Genomic DNA, 17,814 nt, shown 5'->3' on the forward strand with positions numbered 1-17,814 from the left:
CTGGTAGTGCGTCGCTCCTTACTGATAGAGGTGGATCTGCAGTACCACACTTGGCCTGTGACTATGTGGTGCTGTTTCATGTAGGTTCACTTTAAGGCCCTAATGTGGGTACAGTAACGACCTGTCACACGGTGTGAAAGTGAAGTGCAAATTTTATTAAAATATAAAGCTCATACAGTAAAGTCTCCCCCTCCCCCATAGTGGGTGCACATCTTCCAGTGCAAATGGCCCCCCGGCCCCTATAAGCGCTGCTGAGCCTTCTCCAGGAAGAGCGGGGCAGAGGTCACCCCAGGATGTGCACCTGGCTATGACTTGTGAAGAGTAGCTGCTCCCCAGGATGGGGGGATAACAATCTGACTGGTGGAAGTTTGATTTCTGGGACCCCTAAAAATCTCCAAAATGGGATCTTATATATTGTAATTGATGGGGCAGCAGCTGCGTCATAGCTAGCTGGGTGCTTGGTATAGCCAGTGATGGCACTTACAGACAAAGGGAGCTGAAAGATGCAAGAGCCATCTGCCCCACCAGTGCACAATCCTGGAATATACATCCATCTATCACAGTCCTGCTGCTACTAACCCCATACACAGTGGTCTGTACACTGGCCAGATATGCTGACAATTTCCCTTTAAATAAGTCTGACCTGGGTGACAATACTCCTTCCTAGCAGGCACTTATATTAGAGGGCCCCATAGCTAAGCCTGTGAGCCTATAGGGGGCGCCACAGGGCAGGAAAGGACCCGGACACCATGGTGGGGACTGCAGCTTTGTTTACAGTTCTGGAAGATGCATCTAGACGTTCCCCTTAGTGTGCAAAACCCTTTCCCGCTCTTATTAACCCTTAACACTGTAGAAATGGAGTCACTGAAGATCGCGGTAAGGCCAGGGTTCTGCCCCAGCTGCTATACAGTAAAGAGTCGGCCATCAGGGGGCCAAGGAAGGGTTAAATATATTAATATCCTCTGTGCAAGGGCCGGTGCGGTAAGCAGCCACTGCCGCCCTGGTGGATGATCCAAGGTGCACGGGGCCTAAGCTGGCGGCTTGCGGAAGGCGCCCCAGGCGTGGAAGCAGCGGGTGAAGGCGTGAGGCTCATTTCCCTTACGGACCAGGCGCAGCTTCCGAGGACGATCGGGGTCCTTGGCTCTCATGTGCTGGATGTAAACCTGGAGGGAGAAGTAAGGTAACGCTTACACTACTCTGCCACCTCTTATCCTGTAGGTCTAGGGGGCAGGTTATATGAACATGACAGGGATAGAGGGTGGATGTGTCTACAATGGATTAACCAGTAGGAGCTGCAATACCAAGTACAACCACTATACAATGATGATGCTGTGACGACACTACAGACCCCCAATAACTTGATACCTATGAAAAGGGCAGCGTCCTAGAAAACCCCTTTAATCGGAGCAGTAAAAGTTCTATATGTTTTGTACTGGAGGTTGAAGGCCACTTACCTGACATGCCTTTAAGCTGAGCTTGATTTCCACCTGGCTGGTCTGACTGCCGACCCACATGTAGACCTGGAAATAAACCAGGATAAATCATCTGGGTTCCCCAATAACCAGGACCCCCTTACTGTGTGATGTGCTGCACCCCCTCACCTCTTTGCCGTTGTCTAGCAGCATGATGTCATCATCGGCGAGATCGTCCTGACAGAAGTCCGAGCATTTCTCAGAGACGGAGAAATATCCCTTCTCATTGGAGCATCTGCGTGAAAGGGTTAAAGAAGGGGGGGGGGGGGAGAGAATCAGCACAAAATCTGGATATTATTGGTAATGGTGGCCCAGATGCTGTAGGCCACTAGCGCCCCCTAATGGCAGGCAGCCAGACAGAACATACATAGTGCAATGTGGGGCCAGGAATCCTAAGTGCCACCTGGTGGCCAGAGAAGAGAAAGACATAGTCCGATCACTTACCTGAATAACCGGGAGAACTTCATATACTCCGCGTCTTCATCATACGGTTTCTGGCCTCCGATGCCGACCCAGAAGAAATTCTCTGGTTCTTCTCCTTCATTTATCACCTGGAAAATGGAAAAATTGTAATTCCCTTCCTCATTAGAAGACCCCCGGAGTCTTCTCCCCTCCGAGCCTCGCACCTGTTTACTATACGTATCGTCAAACATGGCGTTCATGATGTCCTCGGCGAGTTTGGCCTCCTCGGGGTCCGCGGCTCTGCCCACCCAGGTGTACACAATGCCCTGGTTGTCTGTGCTCTCAAAGGGGACCTGAAAGACATGGAGAGGGGGTTCAGGAGGGAGAGTTGGGGGTCAGACTGCAGGGGGCGTCATGGCTGCCGCAGTAACTCACCTTCAGGAGGAAGCAGAATTCGGAATTCAACAGGCTGCAGTCCGTGTTGATCTGGATGACCCTGGGGGTGCAGAGGAGGATGATATGGGGTCACCAGGACATGTACTTATCCCTCTGCCTTTTGACCCTTTCCCTCCTCCATACCTGGTGCACAGCGAGCTCCCGTTCGTCCTCATTTGGTAGAGGTTCGGCTGCAGCCCCACGTCCCTCATCTTCCGTTTCCCTTTATGAATGATGAACTTTCTCTTGAAGTGAGAGAGGAACTTGGCGTTTTCTTGTTGCTGCGTCATCCGGACGACCTGAAGGAGCAGGACAGAGGGATGAGAGTGGAGAAGACGAGACGTGAAGCTGCGGGTCGGCATGGGGGGGGGGGAAGGGGGAGAGCTTACCTCCAGCTTCCCAGGGAATAGACTCTCAAACTTCTTCTGCAGGCTGAAGGTGAAGGTGAGCCAGCCCATGTTGGAGGCCTCTCTGCCCTGCCAGAAGTACACCACACACTGGAAGTCTTCTTCTGGCTGCTTCTCCTCATCGTCGTCTTCATCGTCCTCTTCGTCTCCATCGTTATTGATCTTCCTCTTCTTGCTCTGCTGCTGCTCTTCTTCTTCTTCGTGCTCTACTGGAACCCAGTACCTAATGGAATATATTGTGGATGAGGCCCTGCTGCGGTGACGCGGCCAAGAGATGGAAAGGGGATTGTTAATATTCTGGTTACCTGCATAGGAAGACGTAACAATCCTCCGTGTGGAAGTGGCCAAACTCTTCTTCAGGAAGACGCGCAAACTTCTTCCCCTCCAGGACGAATCCCTCCATCCCGTCCAGGTCTTCATTCCACTCCTCGGTGAGCTGCTCAGCCTGCGAGACAAGGCAGAGCATCACTCATCTGCATCCTGAGGCTCTCCAGCCTGCTGGGAGTTGTAGTCCCACAATTACTGCCCCGGGGGCTCACCTCTGCAGCTGGCATGGGGGGTTGGCGTGGCAGGAAGAGCGCGGTGAGGTCGGCTTTCATCTGGTCCTTCTTTTCCGCATCTTTCTTCACTTTGCCCTGGAGCCCATCGGTCTGCACCACGCTCTCTGCGTTCCGGGTATAATCCACCTTCAGGACGTCATCCCAGTTCTTAAACTTGGACTTAAACACCTAAAAGCAGAAAACAGATGAAGCTCTCTCCGGAGCAGGACATTGCTGCTCATCTGGAGCCATGTTGGTCTCTATACCTGGCACTCAGTGCCCTCCAGGTTGCGGATCACCATGGCGTGTTTGGGTCGGTGCAGCATACCGCACAGTTCTTGTCCGAGCTTCAAAGCGGCCGCTCTGACCAAGCGAGAAGACTTCCTTCCAATCCAGATGAACAGATCGGTGAGACAGTCCAGGATGTAGACAGACTTGGTGTCCAGCAAACTCTGAAGCTGCAGAATATGAAATCATTATCGTCATATCTACATGTACAGAGATACAGCTCTTATATAGAGGACGCGTCTCCTGTGTGGTGTAGTATATAGAGGACGCGTCTCCTGTGTGGTGTAGTATATAGAGGACGCGTCTCCTGTGTGGTGTAGTATATAGAGGACGCGTCTCCTGTGTGGTGTAGTATATAGAGGACGCGTCTCCTGTGTGGTGTAGTATATAGAGGACGCGTCTCCTGTGTGGTGTAGTATATAGAGGACGCGTCTCCTGTGTGGTGTAGTATATAGAGGACGCGTCTCCTGTGTGGTGTAGTATATAGAGGACGCGTCTCCTGTGTGGTGTAGTATATAGAGGACGCGTCTCCTGTGTGGTGTAGTATATAGAGGACGCGTCTCCTGTGTGGTGTAGTATATAGAGGACGCGTCTCCTGTGTGGTGTAGTATATAGAGGACGCGTCTCCTGTGTGGTGTAGTATATAGAGGACGCGTCTCCTGTGTGGTGTAGTATATAGAGGACGCGTCTCCTGTGTGGTGTAGTATATAGAGGACGCGTCTCCTGTGTGGTGTAGTATATAGAGGACGCGTCTCCTGTGTGGTGTAGTATATAGAGGACGCGTCTCCTGTGTGGTGTAGTATATAGAGGACGCGTCTCCTGTGTGGTGTAGTATATAGAGGACGCGTCTCCTGTGTGGTGTAGTATATAGAGGACGCGTCTCCTGTGTGGTGTAGTATATAGAGGACGCGTCTCCTGTGTGGTGTAGTATATAGAGGACGCGTCTCCTGTGTGGTGTAGTATATAGAGGACGCGTCTCCTGTGTGGTGTAGTATATAGAGGACGCGTCTCCTGTGTGGTGTAGTATATAGAGGACGCGTCTCCTGTGTGGTGTAGTATATAGAGGACGCGTCTCCTGTGTGGTGTAGTATATAGAGGACGCGTCTCCTGTGTGGTGTAGTATATAGAGGACGCGTCTCCTGTGTGGTGTAGTATATAGAGGACGCGTCTCCTGTGTGGTGTAGTATATAGAGGACGCGTCTCCTGTGTGGTGTAGTATATAGAGGACGCGTCTCCTGTGTGGTGTAGTATATAGAGGACGCGTCTCCTGTGTGGTGTAGTATATAGAGGACGCGTCTCCTGTGTGGTGTAGTATATAGAGGACGCGTCTCCTGTGTGGTGTAGTATATAGAGGACGCGTCTCCTGTGTGGTGTAGTATATAGAGGACGCGTCTCCTGTGTGGTGTAGTATATAGAGGACGCGTCTCCTGTGTGGTGTAGTATATAGAGGACGCGTCTCCTGTGTGGTGTAGTATATAGAGGACGCGTCTCCTGTGTGGTGTAGTATATAGAGGACGCGTCTCCTGTGTGGTGTAGTATATAGAGGACGCGTCTCCTGTGTGGTGTAGTATATAGAGGACGCGTCTCCTGTGTGGTGTAGTATATAGAGGACGCGTCTCCTGTGTGGTGTAGTATATAGAGGACGCGTCTCCTGTGTGGTGTAGTATATAGAGGACGCGTCTCCTGTGTGGTGTAGTATATAGAGGACGCGTCTCCTGTGTGGTGTAGTATATAGAGGACGCGTCTCCTGTGTGGTGTAGTATATAGAGGACGCGTCTCCTGTGTGGTGTAGTATATAGAGGACGCGTCTCCTGTGTGGTGTAGTATATAGAGGACGCGTCTCCTGTGTGGTGTAGTATATAGAGGACGCGTCTCCTGTGTGGTGTAGTATATAGAGGACGCGTCTCCTGTGTGGTGTAGTATATAGAGGACGCGTCTCCTGTGTGGTGTAGTATATAGAGGACGCGTCTCCTGTGTGGTGTAGTATATAGAGGACGCGTCTCCTGTGTGGTGTAGTATATAGAGGACGCGTCTCCTGTGTGGTGTAGTATATAGAGGACGCGTCTCCTGTGTGGTGTAGTATATAGAGGACGCGTCTCCTGTGTGGTGTAGTATATAGAGGACGCGTCTCCTGTGTGGTGTAGTATATAGAGGACGCGTCTCCTGTGTGGTGTAGTATATAGAGGACGCGTCTCCTGTGTGGTGTAGTATATAGAGGACGCGTCTCCTGTGTGGTGTAGTATATAGAGGACGCGTCTCCTGTGTGGTGTAGTATATAGAGGACGCGTCTCCTGTGTGGTGTAGTATATAGAGGACGCGTCTCCTGTGTGGTGTAGTATATAGAGGACGCGTCTCCTGTGTGGTGTAGTATATAGAGGACGCGTCTCCTGTGTGGTGTAGTATATAGAGGACGCGTCTCCTGTGTGGTGTAGTATATAGAGGACGCGTCTCCTGTGTGGTGTAGTATATAGAGGACGCGTCTCCTGTGTGGTGTAGTATATAGAGGACGCGTCTCCTGTGTGGTGTAGTATATAGAGGACGCGTCTCCTGTGTGGTGTAGTATATAGAGGACGCGTCTCCTGTGTGGTGTAGTATATAGAGGACGCGTCTCCTGTGTGGTGTAGTATATAGAGGACGCGTCTCCTGTGTGGTGTAGTATATAGAGGACGCGTCTCCTGTGTGGTGTAGTATATAGAGGACGCGTCTCCTGTGTGGTGTAGTATATAGAGGACGCGTCTCCTGTGTGGTGTAGTATATAGAGGACGCGTCTCCTGTGTGGTGTAGTATATAGAGGACGCGTCTCCTGTGTGGTGTAGTATATAGAGGACGCGTCTCCTGTGTGGTGTAGTATATAGAGGACGCGTCTCCTGTGTGGTGTAGTATATAGAGGACGCGTCTCCTGTGTGGTGTAGTATATAGAGGACGCGTCTCCTGTGTGGTGTAGTATATAGAGGACGCGTCTCCTGTGTGGTGTAGTATATAGAGGACGCGTCTCCTGTGTGGTGTAGTATATAGAGGACGCGTCTCCTGTGTGGTGTAGTATATAGAGGACGCGTCTCCTGTGTGGTGTAGTATATAGAGGACGCGTCTCCTGTGTGGTGTAGTATATAGAGGACGCGTCTCCTGTGTGGTGTAGTATATAGAGGACGCGTCTCCTGTGTGGTGTAGTATATAGAGGACGCGTCTCCTGTGTGGTGTAGTATATAGAGGACGCGTCTCCTGTGTGGTGTAGTATATAGAGGACGCGTCTCCTGTGTGGTGTATTATATAGAGGACGCGTCTCCTGTGTGGTGTAGTATATAGAGGACGCGTCTCCTGTGTGGTGTAGTATATAGAGGACGCGTCTCCTGTGTGGTGTAGTATATAGAGGACGCGTCTCCTGTGTGGTGTAGTATATAGAGGACGCGTCTCCTGTGTGGTGTAGTATATAGAGGACGCGTCTCCTGTGTGGTGTAGTATATAGAGGACGCGTCTCCTGTGTGGTGTAGTATATAGAGGACGCGTCTCCTGTGTGGTGTAGTATATAGAGGACGCGTCTCCTGTGTGGTGTAGTATATAGAGGACGCGTCTCCTGTGTGGTGTAGTATATAGAGGACGCGTCTCCTGTGTGGTGTAGTATATAGAGGACGCGTCTCCTGTGTGGTGTAGTATATAGAGGACGCGTCTCCTGTGTGGTGTAGTATATAGAGGACGCGTCTCCTGTGTGGTGTAGTATATAGAGGACGCGTCTCCTGTGTGGTGTAGTATATAGAGGACGCGTCTCCTGTGTGGTGTAGTATATAGAGGACGCGTCTCCTGTGTGGTGTAGTATATAGAGGACGCGTCTCCTGTGTGGTGTAGTATATAGAGGACGCGTCTCCTGTGTGGTGTAGTATATAGAGGACGCGTCTCCTGTGTGGTGTAGTATATAGAGGACGCGTCTCCTGTGTGGTGTAGTATATAGAGGACGCGTCTCCTGTGTGGTGTAGTATATAGAGGACGCGTCTCCTGTGTGGTGTAGTATATAGAGGACGCGTCTCCTGTGTGGTGTAGTATATAGAGGACGCGTCTCCTGTGTGGTGTAGTATATAGAGGACGCGTCTCCTGTGTGGTGTAGTATATAGAGGACGCGTCTCCTGTGTGGTGTAGTATATAGAGGACGCGTCTCCTGTGTGGTGTAGTATATAGAGGACGCGTCTCCTGTGTGGTGTAGTATATAGAGGACGCGTCTCCTGTGTGGTGTAGTATATAGAGGACGCGTCTCCTGTGTGGTGTAGTATATAGAGGACGCGTCTCCTGTGTGGTGTATTATATAGAGGACGCGTCTCCTGTGTGGTGTAGTATATAGAGGACGCGTCTCCTGTGTGGTGTAGTATATAGAGGACGCGTCTCCTGTGTGGTGTAGTATATAGAGGACGCGTCTCCTGTGTGGTGTATTATATAGAGGACGCGTCTCCTGTGTGGTGTATTATATAGAGGACGCGTCTCCTGTGTGGTGTAGTATATAGAGGACGCGTCTCCTGTGTGGTGTAGTATATAGAGGATGTGTCTCCTGTGTGGTGTAGTATAAAGTTCTCACCAGCCTTAGCTCTGGTATAAGGTCAATCTTCGGTCTCTTTTTATGTTCTACACATATCTTGTAGTTAATCTGTGGCAGCTCCAGATATCCTAGACCCAGTCCGACCTACAGGGGACAACACAGACCCTTATAAGAGGCAGAGCACAGCACCTGCTCCTATAACACAAGGCCCAGAATTACTTCACCAATGATCCATGTGCGGTGCAGATACCTTATAAAGTTTGGGGCGAGGCGGCTGGAAGTCCTCAGGTACCCATGGTTTGATCTCGTCTGGCTGTCCTCCCAACACTTCCCAGAACTCTGGGGTCTCCTGCTCCTCTGTAAGGGTTAAGATTTCCGCCTTCCCTTTCCTCTCGTTCTTGTTGATCTTCTCAGCAAACAGCCTACAAATGAATAAGAATAAAATCAGAAGAGGAGGAAAAGGAAGAAGAAGGCTCCAGTACAGATGTGCGCCCCCTGCTGGAGAAATCACCACATTATCACATGTACACATAGGTCCGGTTTTTTGAGGTCCTCCCTATAAGTGCCCCCCTACCTTATAAATCCCATTAGGCACTGACCTGGCTTTGGTAGTGTTACTGAGCGTGGCCCGGGATCCTCTCCAGATGTAGATTTCCAGCCCATGGTCCAGGAGGAACACATACCTGCAACACACAACATCAGAGGAGTGAGCGCCCACCTTTCCATGGATAACAATACTCTCCCCAACTTAGAGGCACTTACCTTGGATCCAGACAAGATCCCTTTAAAGGCACCGGCTCCAGGCGGATATTCTTCTTGCCATAAATTCTGTAGAGTCTGGAGAAGAGACATAAAATTACAACTACACATGGGCTGCACGGGACCTCGCAGCCGAGCCCCAGGGGCTGCGCAAGACAACATATGTACATGGACAGGGCTATGGAGCTATATACTGCCCTCACCTGGTGATGTACTGGGAATCCTCCACCGTATAGAAGCCGCTGGCCGATCCTCCTTCTATGTAAGAAATCTCATTCTCAAACACCTGCAGACAGGATAAAAGGGCCGGTTAGGACGAGCTCCTGCGTCATCTATCACATGATAGGATAATAATGTCGTCGCCTCTCACCTGACTGAACTCCTCGCTCTCATCCCCCATCTCCTCCCGGATGGTGCGACACTCGGCTCCCAGGTAGTTGCGCAGATTGACGGCGTGGATGGCAGAACAAGCCTTCTTATCCAGCGAGGTCTCCTGGCCGATCCAGTAATAGATCTCCCAGTGTAGGCCACCATTGTCATCCAGGAAAGTCTGCGGGACAGAAAGCAGCTCACTGCATTTATTGTGAAGATAAAGATTGTAAAGATGAAAGATATCAAATAGCATCAGGGGTCTATGTGACCTGTGACGCCCTCTACCTACCAAACCAGGTCAGGATATTGAAGAAAGAGCCAAGCTAAAATTTGTTCCTAGTGAGCACAGCGCCGCGCTGTGTAGTGTGGCTGTGCATGGTATTTTAGTTTAGGTAATCAATTTCTAAAACACAGAATAACCCTAAGATTTACTTAAAGGGGTTGTACTGATCGCACCCTTAGTGTCTGAGAAAATGGGGACTGATAAAATGAGGGCCGGATAATGGTAACAGGGTGGTGGAAAACGTCCAAGTGGAAGAAGTACAGGTGCACATCAACAACCTCTGCACCATTCACTCTATGGGCTAAGGGATACAGAAGTGAATGGACCTCAGGATGAGTGCATGCACCATTAACATTGGGGCACTTCAGGGCATTTTCCATCCCCTGTTTTTGTGATCACTGGGGGTCTTAGCAGAAGAACCCCCCAGCGATCAGACACTTATCCCCTATACACAAAATAAGGGATAAGTCTCTATAACAATGTATATACCACAGTATAACCTCACCTTCAGCACAATGTAGCAGTCCGCTTCATAAAACTTCCCATGGAAAGCCTCGTCCACCATGATGGGAATAAAGTTTTCAATCTGCCAGACAGTGACTCCTGGGATCTGTCCTACGTCTTCTGTGAAAAACTCAGAATAATCCAACTGTGGCTTCTCCAGTCCCTGATCCCAGCGCCGGGTCTTCAGATCCGTGTATTTTACATCCCCATTCTCCTGCAGCAATGACCATACATTGGGAGGGAAGCAAATAATTACCCAGATATAGACATAATATATGGCCGCACAGGTGGGAAGCCATAGGCACAATGTTCTGCTATACTATCGCCCCATATTACAGGTGCAGGATTTACATACATCTACACTTATACCTTGCAGATTGGGTGAAGCAATAACCTCAGCTCACCTGTATCTTCTTGTTCTTCTCTTGAGCCACATCTGACATCCCCTTTAACACCTGCTTGGCCTGGTCATCATTGGTGGAGTCTTTGCCCGAGTCCTTGAGTCGTCTCAGACGCATCCTCCTTGCTGATGGATCCTTTGTTGCACTTGCAGCTATAAGTTTAGACATTAATGAATACTTTACCCCTGTACCCCATTCACACCCCTAAAAAAGGTCTGTAAAACTAAGATAAAACCCTTAAGAGGACCACCTACCCCCAGCAGCGGCGGCAGCAGCAGCGGCAGAGGCCGGGGATGCCCCCGCCAGGCGTAATTGGTTCTGCAAGGAGAAGTCAATATTGTAGAACTCAGAGGTGCGGTCCGCTGGCTTGGGGGGCATCACAAGGCTGGGGTTCTCCCTTACATCCAGAACCTGGAATGACATAAAGCATGAAGGTTTATGGGTGGAGTCTACATTATTAAATGAAGACTAAAAAGACTGGAAGATGTTATAAACGATATAATATATATAAATAAGACGGACCAAGAGCAAGTAGCATGGTATGCTGAGGTCTGTGATACCTTATGCTTATAGCTGTGATACCTACCTCTAAATCCGGCAGGAAGTGGACAGCCTCCGGCAATGTCACCAAACGGTTTTTATTCAGGACCAGTTTCCGCAATTTGCTTGATCTGAATAGAACAAGTAGTTAATATTGTGGATTTATGGCTCTCTCTATGAGGAGGGTCGCGAGTTCCTCATCGGTAGCTGCGTTACCTGCACAGACTCTCAGGGATCAGCTCCAGGTTGTTGTTTGATGCCATAAATTCCTCCAGATTGCAGAGTTTGCCAATTCCGGATGGGATCCCATCAAAGTCCAGCTTGTTGGAGTTCAGGTAGAGTTTCTTCAGCTTGGATAACTTGCAGATGGCAGACTGTAACCAGAGCACAAGCAGCGAGTAAGTAAGCTAGTGACAAGCAATAACGGGGTCTTCTTAGAGTGGGGAAAATTAGAGGGGGAGTTTTTGCTTAGACAAAGAAATAACATGGATATTTAACTATTCTGGGGGCCACAGTGGTTCCAGCTAAGGTCTCCAGTCCAGCCTGAATAGAAGTTATGATGTCAGAGAGTTCACATGAGAATGTGCAGGACCTTACCGCTCAATCCAGGGACTGGATGAACCATGATATGAACATGTACACATCACTATCTGATGGGACAAGAAGCAATGGAGAGCTACTGCTGGAAGCAGGGGGCCCAAATAAAAGGGACAGGAGTTGTCTGACAATAAGTTATGGCCGACCTAATACACTATTTGACACTTCTCACAAGGTACACACCGGGAGTGAGGTCAGCTGGTTGCGAGAGAGGTTGAGAGTCTCGAGCTGAGTCCACTGGTCGATGCATAGGGACAGTTCAGAGATTTGGTTGCTGCTGAGGTTCAGGCGTTTCAAGTTGGCAAGTGTGTACAGGCACTCAGGGACCCGGGTCAGGTCATTCATGGACAGGTCGACATCTGGAAGGGATTGAAAGTTTTACAAATCAGCCGAAGAGACATCACATATCTGTCCTAGATGCTATGTGTATGCCCTAGACATCAGCCCATGCCTATTGTGAAGTGCAACTTACCTGCGAGATTAGCAAGGCCTTCCAGGGATGTAGGTAGATTGCTCTGTGTTCGTTGTGTGTTCTTCAGATGCAGCGTCTGCAGGGCGACCATTGCGGGGAGCTGCCTGTTAATAGAAGGATAGAGTAGTGGCCATTACATGATGTCACTGGGTCCTTGGTCTGAGTTCCAGGGCAGTGGCTGGCATCCTGACCTCAGCTGGGCGTGCATCAGGGCGTTGTTATTAAGGATGAGGGTCTGCAGGTGCACCAGCCTCCGCATCTGTGGGGGAAGACTGTCCAGCTTGTTGTCACTAAGATCCAGGTACAGCAGATCCGTCAGATTAATGAAGAGCTGATTGGGAATGTTGTCAATGCTGCGGAGGAGTAAGGAGAGATGTGATAGGACGTCGAGTGATGAGCTTTAAAGGGAACCGAACACCACGAATCTACTTATAAAGGTAGAACGGGTGGTAGGTGCATGTATGGAACGTGAGGATAGCCCTTTTTACAGCTAATCCTCATGCCCCGCTATCTTTTTAAAATCTTTATTGCCCTAATATGTAAATTTTCTATGTTCCTCCTACCCTGACATCTTTGACGCGCAGCTCCTCATATCTGAGCGCCCTCGTCCGTGGAGCCTGCTTTCTGCGCACGTGCAGAACGCAGGCCCGCGGCTGCATGGCCACTGCTCTGGAGCCACTGCGCATGCGCAAAACTCCAGCTTCTCGAACAGAGACGCCTAGCTACGAGGAGATGTCAGATGTAAGAGGAACAAAGAGGCACCCCAGTAGCCTCTTTAGAAAATGTATATATTAGGGCAATAAAGATTTTAAAAAGATAGCGGGATGTGAAGATTAGCTCTAAATAGGGCTATCCTCACATCCAATACATGCACCTATCACCTGTTCTACCTTTATAGGAAGGCTCGTGGTGGTAGGTTCAATTTAACTGGAGAATCCTTTTAAGTGATATATGGAGACATCTCACCTGTTATGGCTGAGGTTGAGGACCAGCATGTTCTTTGCATTTTCCAGCTCTCGTGGACACTCTGTCAGCTGGTTATAGCTGAGATCCTGCAAGGAGAAGCTTATAGTTAAGAACAGTCTGACAGCAATTATTCTCCTGGACTGATAAAGAACCGATAAAAAAAATAATTTTAGCAATATTATATAATAAATGGAGGACTTGTTGGCATCATGGTGCCTATAAATGTACTGGAAAACTGCCATCAGGTGCTTTAAAACTTCCAATCTTGTGCACCTTCCAGCCAAAAGGCATTTCCTTGCCTTTAGCAGCACTAAACTGGCTACTTGGCCTCATAAGGGGCACTAGGGGGCACTCCTCCAGCACTCTGCATCAGGGGGTTGTGCCCGGCTCTAATACCCACCAGTACGGACAGGTCATCCAGCTGAAAGATGTCATCCGGGATCCCAGAATTCTTCAGGCTGTTGGCCCGAGCCACAATAGCCTGGGAACAGAGGAAGGCAGAGATCAATCATGTACAGCGCTGTGTACCTGCGCCGTATCACAAACCCCCTCTGACTACTTACCCGCAGGCAGGGTAGCGATGACAGCTCCCCATGTAACGTGGTTAGGCTGTTGTGACTTACAGACAGATGCTCCTGTACAAGATCAACACAAAAGATTTAGACCCAACCAGTTGCTCCAAAACAACTCTGCGCCTCCATGGAAACAGACTACAAACAAATCCTTTGCAGTCAGATCCACAGTTTTTTTACATTTTGTAGGTAAAGGCATATATCTGATGCAGTGTAACGTGCAATCACCTATGGATAATTCCAGGTAGAGACAATCCAGTACATTGTCCATAGATGACAATAAACTACTAATGACTATGGAGAGGTTGTTAGTAGTAAAGGCAGATGCCCCTGATACTTGGCTGCTTCTCTATTCCTTTCTATGGGGTTGTGAATGGTAGTGATCACATGTGCAGCACCGCTCCATCCACATAGACCCCAGGGGCACTTAGGGACCCTCATCCTCATGAATTAGTCTTGATAGGGGGTAAAGTAACGAAGACACGGGACCATCCCTCTTGATGAGTCTTTGTGGCTCCGGCTACTCCTTACCAGTTTGTGCAGGGAGGACAGCTCCTCGGGCAGGTAGCATAACCCGGTCCTGTTCAGTTTCAGCCATCGCAGGCTCGACATAGACTTCACATGTTCAGGAAAATATCCACCCTGCAAAGAAACAACATGGAAGATGTGCCGAGATTAGAATAGCCCCATTCACTGTCAGCAAGCGGAGGTTTTAGAGCCGCCCCATGTAAATTGTGAGGTTTGCACACGCCTCGTGTCTCAGATGGGTGTGAGGTTTTATTGAGGAGCTAATAACAGCTTGGAAAAACATTACAGATGACAGGGAGACACGCCAAGGAAAGCAGAGTATGAGAGGTGTAAGGCAGAGCTTCTCAGCTGTGGTAAAACTACAACTCCCATCATGCCCTGCATGAGACACTGGTGCCCATTGCAACCAATCTGAATCCTAAACCATCTACAACACAGTATATAGGCGCCTGTAGGATGTGAGTCACCGGAGCTGGACGGACACTCCTCGGAGTAGTGGAGTCGCTCATTACATGACAGTAGGATGAAGCAGAGCTGAACGAGCGCAGACACTATAAACTGATCCCTGTGACACCTGACGCTGCCTCCATTATGTGCACACGACAGGTGCTGTGTATCCATGACTGTACAGGAATGCTGCGTTACAGTGTTTCAGTTCTCCAGATTCCCACTTGGCTCACTCTTAAAGGGACGTAGTAACCTACATCGAAGCACGGTTTTTAAACCTTGTCCTTGTGTCATGCTCCTCAATATAACGTTATATTAGTTCTCACCGGATCTTCCTTTGAAGTGTGAAAATTGGGCTTGTAACAGTATACGGCGCTCTGTTTGCTCTCCACATATTGAGTATATTGGGACTGTTCACACTACAGGGATACAAGTAATTTATGTCAGGTGTGACCTGAGCCTTAAAGGGGTGACCCAGATGAAAGAGGCCACTGAATACAAGCTGAGTACAAGGGGGATGGGATCCAATTTTGGAGAATGACAAGATCCCTCCCAGTCCTTGTCCCAGGGCTCACAATCTAATCTCCTCATCACAAGCACTTAGGAAAAATTTCAAAAGAAGAAAAATATCTCAAGTATGTGAAAGGGAGGAAACCCAAACTGTGACACTGCAACGACACTGCATCCATGAGCAAGTCATCCTTGTTCATATGATTAGAGCAGAGTGAGGCCCCTCATGCATACCCTGTGGTCACCAGCTGCTGCCCTCCGTCTCCCCGGGGTGTACAAGGGGCTAAATATAATGTCTGACAGCAAGAGGAAGCGATTGCACGTCACCGGAGGAGGAAGGAGAGGACCCGAAATAACCCCAAATACATGATATATACTGTACATGCATCACTTATATATCCAGGAGAATGTATGACTATATCTGTAACTGTGTATCAGTGTGAATGTATCACTTCTGTCTGGATCTGTGTATGTAAGATTGTCCATGTATGATGTATAGATGATCTCCTGTGTATAGGTTTCTATATACACAAGTTATATATGTATCGATGTGTATGTCCATGTATGTAAGATTGTCCATGTATGATGTATAGATGATCTCCTGTGTATAGGTTTCTATATACACAAGTTATATATGTATCGATGTGTATGTCCATGTATGTAAGATTGTCCATGTATGATGTATAGGAGATCTCCTGTGTATAGGTTTCTATATACACAAGTTATATATGTATCTATGTACATGTATGTCAGATTGTCCATGTATGATGTATAGATGATCTCCTGTGTATAGGTTTCTGTATACACAAGTTATATATGTATCTATGTGTCGGTACATGTATGTAAGATTGTCCATGTATGATGTATAGGAGATCTCCTGTGTATAGGTTTCTATATACACAAGTTATATATGTATCTATGTGTCGGTACATGTATGTAAGATTGTCCATGTATGATGTATAGGAGATCTCCTGTGTATAGGTTTCTATATACACAAGTTATATATGTATCTATGTACATGTATGTAAGATTGTCCATGTGTCATGTATAGGAGATCTCCTGTGTATAGGTTTCTATATACACAAGCTATATATGTATCTATGTGTATGTCCATGTATGTAAGATTGTCCATGTATGATGTATAGGAGACGCCGTATGGGTCTGTGTGTATGAATGTTATCTCTATGAGGTATTTGTCTATAAATGTGATAGTATATATGTTACATACACACCAGTTTTTACCCTCGTTACTGTACACACACCACAAACACCCCTGATGAGACCCCCGTGCTATGCGCCCTTAGATTGCACTTTCTTGGTTGGTGTTTTGAATTTTACAAAAATTGTAACTTAATTCACAAGCAAAAGATCATAATTCAAGCATCACCTGACCCTGCGCACCCCCCTCTATCACAATATTGTAGGAGGGGAAGACATAAAGGGGCAGATGTAAGTTTTCTGGAAGGTTTTTTTTTTTTTTAAATCGCTGGCCCCGTTTTACATCAAACATCTCGTAGGATCTCATCCGCTCCATAGACAGCGACAAATACAAATCATGTTACCACCACTTCAGTCACGTGACCCCCCTGTAATGACCGCCACATGAGTCATGTGACCCTCGTAGTGGCCGCCGCGTCAGTCATGTGACCCTCGTAGTGGCCGCCGCGTCAGTCATGTGACCCTCGTAGTGGCCGCCGCGTCAGTCATGTGACCCTCGTAGTGGCCGCCGCGTCAGTCATGTGACCCTCGTAGTGGCCGCCGCGTCAGTCATGTGACCCTCGTAGTGGCCGCCGCGTCAGTCATGTGACCCTCGTAGTGGCCGCCGCGTCAGTCATGTGACCCTCGTAGTGGCCGCCGCGTCAGTCATGTGACCCTCGTAGTGGCCGCCGCGTCAGTCATGTGACCCTCGTAGTGGCCGCCGCGTCAGTCATGTGACCCTCGTAGTGGCCGCCGCGTCAGTCATGTGACCCTCGTAGTGGCCGCCGCGTCAGTCATGTGACCCTCGTAGTGGCCGCCGCGTCAGTCATGTGACCCTCGTAGTGGCCGCCGCGTCAGTCATGTGACCCTCGTAGTGGCCGCCGCGTCAGTCATGTGACCCTCGTAGTGGCCGCCGCGTCAGTCATGTGACCCTCGTAGTGGCCGCCGCGTCAGTCATGTGACCCTCGTAGTGGCCGCCGCGTCAGTCATGTGACCCTCGTAGTGGCCGCCGCGTCAGTCATGTGACCCTCGTAGTGGCCGCCGCGTCAGTCATGTGACCCTCGTAGTGGCCGCCGCGTCAGTCATGTGACCCTCGTAGTGGCCGCCGCGTCAGTCATGTGACCCCAGTAACGACCGCCATGTCAGTCATGTGACCATCGTAGTGGCCGCCACATGAGTCATGGGACCCCCGTAATGACCGCCATGACAGTCAGGTGACAAAGCTGTAACTCAATGTTGAGCGGAGAATATTAGTATACTATTAGAACAGGAGAGTAATATATGTGATATACACAGCTGTGCCCCCGCCTCTGTCTACTCCCGTACAAGGAGCTGATGGTGGCCCCCAGAGAGCCCCTCCGTGAGCCCCCGAGCTCACCTTGAAGTCATTGCCGCTCAGGTCCACCCCTCGGATGAAGGGCAGCACCCCGGTGGCCGCCATGTCCCGGGTCCAGGGAGGGTCTGTCTGGAGAGAGCAGCAGGAAGCGCACAAACCCCGCCCCCTCCGCTCACACAACCCTGTCACTGCCTGGACACACCCTAACCCGGCCGCATTCCGGCTCCGCCCCCGCCCGCTATCAATCACTGTCACCCGCCGTCAGTCA

General features: G+C 49.4%; 1 protein-coding gene across 1 annotated transcript; it reads right to left on the reverse strand.

Annotated features, from left to right (window-relative positions):
* Positions 1-134: 134 nt before the first annotated feature.
* FLII (FLII actin remodeling protein) lies at positions 135-17,747 on the reverse strand. The gene is made up of 30 exons (XM_072119889.1): positions 17,589-17,747; positions 14,060-14,170; positions 13,520-13,591; positions 13,357-13,437; positions 12,957-13,042; positions 12,182-12,343; positions 11,991-12,094; positions 11,702-11,877; positions 11,138-11,295; positions 10,968-11,052; positions 10,636-10,792; positions 10,385-10,533; positions 9,982-10,194; positions 9,192-9,371; positions 9,025-9,107; positions 8,825-8,899; positions 8,662-8,745; positions 8,313-8,484; positions 8,102-8,206; positions 3,522-3,713; positions 3,256-3,444; positions 3,022-3,161; positions 2,699-2,939; positions 2,454-2,608; positions 2,310-2,370; positions 2,099-2,227; positions 1,917-2,023; positions 1,602-1,707; positions 1,455-1,520; positions 135-1,163 (listed from the first exon to the last, which is right to left on the reverse strand). Exons 1-30 carry the CDS (start codon positions 17,649-17,651, stop codon positions 1,029-1,031), a joined length of 3,837 nt encoding a protein of 1,278 aa, XP_071975990.1. The 5' UTR covers positions 17,652-17,747; the 3' UTR covers positions 135-1,028.
* Positions 17,748-17,814: the final 67 nt, after the last annotated feature.

The sequence above is a fragment of the Engystomops pustulosus genome, chromosome 8 (assembly GCF_040894005.1).
Source record: "Engystomops pustulosus chromosome 8, aEngPut4.maternal, whole genome shotgun sequence".
NCBI lineage: Eukaryota > Metazoa > Chordata > Amphibia > Anura > Leptodactylidae > Engystomops > Engystomops pustulosus.